General features: G+C 41.8%; 1 protein-coding gene across 2 annotated transcripts in view; it reads left to right on the top strand.

Annotated features, from left to right (window-relative positions):
• The window catches only part of LOC101618712 (HLA class II histocompatibility antigen, DQ beta 1 chain-like), a 10,230-nt gene extending 5,482 nt beyond the window's left edge, over window positions 1-4,748 (top strand). The window contains exons 3-6 of one of the 2 annotated variants that reach the window (XM_012722443.1): window positions 2,449-2,730; window positions 3,244-3,354; window positions 3,811-3,834; window positions 4,409-4,748. In XM_012722443.1, coding sequence (XP_012577897.1) covers window positions 2,449-2,730; window positions 3,244-3,354; window positions 3,811-3,834; window positions 4,409-4,422 — 431 coding nt within the window. In that variant the 3' untranslated portion in view covers window positions 4,423-4,748. Of the gene's footprint in view, window positions 1-2,448; window positions 2,731-3,243; window positions 3,355-3,810; window positions 3,861-4,408 lie in introns of those variants that run through there. The other variant, XM_004673352.2, reaches the window with a different exon arrangement.
• Window positions 4,749-6,076: the final 1,328 nt, after the last annotated feature.

Here is a 6,076-nt window from a genome sequence, read left to right as displayed (position 1 = left end):
CAAGGGCTGGGGGAAGAGGCTGGGGTAGGGCCTATTCCGCTTTGGCAGAAAAGGTCAAAGCACATCAGCACTAGTTTCAGTCTAGCTCTGAGGGTTACTTTGAGCAGTAATCACAATTTAAAATCTATAAATACAGATTATGCCATGTTATTTTTTCTGACCACATGTGTACATATAGGAATTGCTTTTGAATAAATGTATTCTAGATTTTTTTCAAAGAAACTTTGTTACTTTTAATGTAAAACACAAATACATGTTTTCTTGCTTTCTGCATTTCTTCAGGAATTACCTCCCTATAATGGTTATGGATTAGTTGAAGACTCTGCTCAGAATTGCTTTGTTCTTATTCCAAAAGCTCCAAAAAAAGATGTTATTAAAATGCTGGTGAATGATAACAAGGTTCTTCGTTATTTGGCTGCACTGGTGAGAATCATTTCAATTTTAAGATCCTGCTCTTAGGACTGTGCACAGGTATTCATTTGGTCTGTAAGCTGTAAAGTCAGAGCTGTCTAGAGTTGTATGTACTTTAAAACATTGGCAGGTCAGATTGTCATTAAGTATGGTGCCCCTGAACCAAGACCTTTTCGCAAGTCCTATTCTCCCTCTGAATCTTTCTTAGATCATTTATCTCTCCTATCTACCTTCAAATTTTCCACACCTTTTTTTTTTTTTTTTTTTAATCCAGTCATCCATTCTTGGGCATTTGGGTTGTTTCCATGTCTTTCCATTTGTAAATAATGCAGCAGTAAACATGGGGGTGCAAGTATCAAGATGCACACGTTTTATAAATCCATGTAGTTGACTGTAATTCTACTCAGGCTCCAGGAAGAAGAACCAGAATAAGAATAAAGTCGAACTGAAAACATGATTTCCAGGTGGTAACTAATGAATGAGAGCCATTTAATTGAGGCGTAGGGACTGCCTCTGACACAGCAAGATGTACTTACATGTTCACTTCACATTCTTTTTTTTTTTTTAAAGATTTATTTATTCATACAGAACTGGGGTACAGGCCAGGGATGCGGAGGGTGAGAGGATTCACCAGAGACAGATTGGGGAGCAGAACAGGCAGAGTGATGAAGTACACTGCTGAGGGGAGCAGCGGGCGGGTCAGGAGAGGTCTGCCACGCCATGTGGTCACCTCCGGGACAGGTGGGAATTGAACTCATGTGGAAGTGGCTTAAGTTTCTCAGTGCTGTGCTTTAACCCACTGCGCCACCAGGGAGGGCCCTCACTTAACATTCTTATTAACCCAGATCAACCTCCTTAAGAATATCAGAATACTTCTACAGAGAACATATATGACAATAATGTCTGACTTCAAAACAAAGAAATTCTTAGCTGCAAGGGGCAGACAGCTAATAATTAAATCCTAATGTTAAAAGAAGATGGGTGGGGGAGTGTGACAGAACATTATAGTATCAAATAAAGAAAACACACATGAAATATTTATGATAATTTCACATGACAGGAATAAGAGATGTAATAAAATAACTGGAAAGGTGAAGTAAAAGATGTGAAGAATGGTAACAATGGGTGTGTTTGATCATGAGAACACAAATTCTGTATAAGCAGGGGTTATGGTTTGTTTTTTTTCTGGTTTCCCAGTGCTTCCCAAATTTATATTTGCTGAATGGATGAATAAATGAATCAACAAATGAATTATATGGGTGGTATATATGATGTGGTGATGGAAGTATATGTATTTTATAATATAAATATTTTTTGGGGGGGCCTTCACCACAGAATGTCATCTGAACTAAGGTTAAGCTAAAAGATGAGAATATGTAAGATGACTAGTAATATGTAAAAAATGCTGTTGTTCTAAATTTCTGTTAGCATTATAAGCAAAGAATTATAGAGTAGAACCTGTTTATGAATATCACTGTTGTCCTATTTTATGGGGCAGTAGAAACAGCTACACATTCTTAATTCTCAGTCTATTATTCCTGACTCCATGGCTAGTGTCTGAGGTCTCATGGCAGCAGGAGAGTCAAAGCAGCTGGATTTTGTTTCCTGTGGGAAGCAGTGGGACTAATAGAAAACAGTATCGGTGTTCTAGTATGAGCCCCTAGGGCTGATCCTGGTGGTTATCTTCAGTAGAGGTGGTGCATAGGAAGTGCGAAGTGCAAATTTACTTTAAAAAAAATTTTTTTTTACTGAAAATGGCCTGTATAATATAGCAATTTATAATTTACTTGTGCTTCATTTTAATCAAATTCGACAAAGTAACTCCATGGGATGACTACTATTATCTCTTGGGACTGAAAAGTAAGTTAACTTACACATTTATTCAAGCTAATAAATTGGCTGGGTTTGGATGCTAGCCCAAGACTTGGAATAGAGGCAACTTTCTACTCTGGTACCAACAATGACTCTTCCCCTTGGGAAGACTTGCTGTGTGTCCTCACATCTCACTGTGTCTCTTTTATGTCTTGCTCCCCTCAGTGGCACCGAAAGTGACTATCTCCCCATCCAAGGCAGAGGCTCTAAACCACCACAACATGCTGGTCTGCTCGGTGACAGATTTTTACCCAGGTCAAGTTAAAGTTCGGTGGTTCCGGAATGACCAGGAAGAGACAGCTGGTGTCGTGTCCACCCCCCTCATTAGGAATGGGGATTGGACCTTCCAGATGCTTGTGATGCTGGAAATGACTCCCCAGCGTGGAGATGTCTACACCTGCCATGTGGAGCACCCCAGCCTCAAGAGCCCCATCACCGTGGAGTGGAGTAAGGGACAGTTTGTTCCTTTCACTATGGACCCTATAAATAAGGGGGCATGAAGAGCTTCCCTGGCCTGTCTCATTCTAATCCTTATCCCTTATATTACTACTAAGTTAGAAACCAGAGATGATGTGAGCCTTTTGTCCCATGGCAGGGGCATCAGAAGAATACTGATCTCATTGCCTTTTCAGATAGTTGAGATTATTCTTCACACCATGGTCCTAAAACCCAGCACTGGCAGCTCTGAAGAGTGACTGTTATGGCTGCTGACTAGAGTTTAAGAATTTGAGGTCATGAATGTGCCCTGGGACCAGGCATCTATTTCTCCTCTTTCTGTCATCCACCTACTGTGTCCAAGGATCTGTAGCAGGTCTTTCACTTCCTTAGGGGTGGTTGAAATGGAAAACTAGGTTCCTGTGGCACCACTACCTTCTGTCCCTCAGATTAGACTTCAGGCCCTCAGTCAAAAACCCCTTGAAGTGCAGGGACAGATGCTGACACTCAGTCTCTGATCTCCAGGGGCACAGTCTGAATCTGCCCAGAGCAAGATGCTGAGTGGTATTGGGGGCTTCGTGCTGGGGCTGATCTTTCTTGGACTGGGCCTCTTCATCCGTCGCAGGAGCCAGAAGGGTAAGGTCTTTCGGGGAAATGGGGAAGATGAGCTGGTCCTGAGACTGTTGAGGGAGGCTTCTGTCTCTAGATGTACCTCTTTCCTCCTGACTTTGAAAAGAAGGAGTCTGGTGGTGGTGGAGCAGACCCAAGAAGCTAAGGGGAGACTTTGGAATCTGGTTTTAATGCTTGCAAGGAAGTTCTACCACAGAGGTATAATGTGGATAGTATCATAGGACTTCCAGTTTATTGCATTACTGCCTCCTTTCTGAAAGCTTTTTCCTTTAAAAGGGTCAAAGCTTTGATTTCCCTCCTTTCATTTGGGGGGATTTTAGTGTAGGGTGGCTTAGGCCTGTGAGCAATGGAGAGAAAGGAAATGAAATTACACTGAAGTTGCATATCTCATTTCCCTTTGGGTTGAATGAGAAAATGGATATTTGTGTAATGCTATCTTTCTTTTACATCTTTCTTCTATAGGAACTTGTGGCCCTCCACCAGCAGGTAATATTTCTGATCTGATTAAATAGGGGTGTGTGAGGCATGTTAATGAGGGAAGAATGTGATGGAAGTGTATGAGGGGGTAAAAGGTCTTGGTAAATAAATGGCTTGATCCCTACCAAGGGGTTAAGATTTAGGGTAAAAATGTGCCCAATTTCTGTAGGAAGCTTCTGAGGATGTTACTCAGAAGTAGACCATGGCTTTGTTAGCATCTTTTGTGAAACATGGAACCAGAACCACATCTTGGGTGTTAGGCACTAGAATAATGTGCATTTTGTATCACATATTGGCTACTGCCTATGGCTATTACCAGTGGTAGAAAGAAGGTAAGTGATCAGTAAATTACTGAAAAGAGTGAGAGATTCATTTTTCCCCCAAAGGGCAGCAACTATTCTTCCCACACATGAGTGGATTTGTGCTCTTTATCTGATTTCAACTCTACACAGATGTTAGGAGAGGTGATGATCATATGCTCTGTACCTTAATTTTCATTGTCTAATGCTGCAGGGTCCCCAAAGAAAGGGAGTAAAGCATGTCTCTCAGGTTCTCTGTACTGACCATCTTCTCTCTTCTCCAGGGCTCCTGCGCTGACACCTGTGGATACTGTGGGATTAATCTTTGCTCTTCTGTAATGCCTTCCTGCCCTTGCCCAGAACTCCCAGCATCCTGTCAGCCTGTCTGGAGTAACTCTGACACAGTGGCCAGGTCACCTGCTGTGACTCCTTACCCCGAGGATCTGTCTGCGAAGATGCTTCCTACTCTGACCTATAACCTGTCTGCTCTCCCAGCAAAGTACTCAGGCACCGAGGGGTTTCCTGTTTCCATTCTTCCTCTGCAGTTTGTTCAAGAAAAGTAATTGAAGCCATGTACCTAGTACACAATAGGACTTTTTCATAATTAAACATGATTATGAGTTACCAATACTTTGAGTAGTATTTTTATTTATTTATTTATTTATTTAAAGATTTATTTATTTGTGCATACAGAACTGGGGTACAGGCCAGAGGCTCAGGGGCGGCGAAAGGCTTCACCAGAGACAGAGTGGGGAACAGAACAGGCAGATCGACGAAGTACACTGCTGAGGGGAGCAGCGGGCGGGTCAGGAGAGGTCTGCCACGCCATGTGGTCACCTCCGGGGCAGGCGGGAATCGAACTCATGCGGAAGCGGCTTTAGATTCTCAGTGCTGTGCTTTAACCCGCTGCGCCACCAGGGAGGGCCACTTTGAGTAGTATATTTTTCAAGATTATGGCAATCAACCTTTTTTGAGATATAACATGTTCAGATACACAACAAAATGATTTGACATTGATAAATATTGGTAAATGATCACTACAAAAAGTTAACATCTAGCATCACACATTTTTTTCTTTTGATGGCAATTTAAAAAAATTATTTATTTATGTATGCAGAACTGGGATACAGTCCAGAGGTACATGGGTGGTGAGGGGATTCACCAGAGACAGAGTGGGGAGAAGAACAGGCAGATCAACAAAGTACACTGCTGAGGGGAGCAGTGGGCAGGTCAGGAGAGGTCTGCCGCGCCATGTGGGTCACCTCTGGAGCGGGGATCAAACTCATGCTGAAGTGGCTTTTAGTTTCTTAGTGCTGTGCTTTAGCCTGTTGTGCCACCAGGCAGGGCCCTGATAAGAATTTTAAAGATTTACTTTGTAAGCAACTTAAAATACACAATACAACTACCTTTTGTCCCCCTGTCCCCAATCTTCCTCCAGCAACCACCAAACTGTTCACTGTATCTCTAAGGTTATGCTCTTTTATTTTTTAAATTCCATATAAGGGACATTCTGAATTATTTGTCTTTCTCTGTCTGCTTCACTTAACATACTGCCTGAAAATCCATCTTTGTTATTGGATACAGCAATATTTCATTCTTTTCTGTGATTGGACAATAATACATTTCCCTTAGGCATCAATGGACACTTCTGTGTCTTGGTTGCTATTAATAATTTTTCATTGAACATGGGGGTGCATGTATCTTTTCAAGTTAATATTTTGTTTCCTTGGGATAAAGACCTAGAAATTGAACTGCTTCTGTTACAAGACAACAAATCTATTACAGGACAGGGAGAGGGGCACCCCTGAAACCCCAAACCTGCCTGCTCTAAGTGGGTTCTGCCATCTGCCCCGTCAAGACAAAACATATATAACTTTAATGAAAAAGGACTTTAATACAGTGAATATACAATACGGAACACAAGGAATATAACTTCTAATCAAACACCTGAA

This window comes from Condylura cristata, unplaced genomic scaffold (assembly GCF_000260355.1).
Source record: "Condylura cristata isolate star-nosed mole 26May11 unplaced genomic scaffold, ConCri1.0 scaffold00001, whole genome shotgun sequence".
NCBI classification, from domain to species: Eukaryota; Metazoa; Chordata; class Mammalia; order Eulipotyphla; family Talpidae; genus Condylura; species Condylura cristata.
The sequence above is the reverse complement of the archived record's forward strand: the minus strand, read 5'-3'. Positions and strand labels throughout refer to the sequence as shown.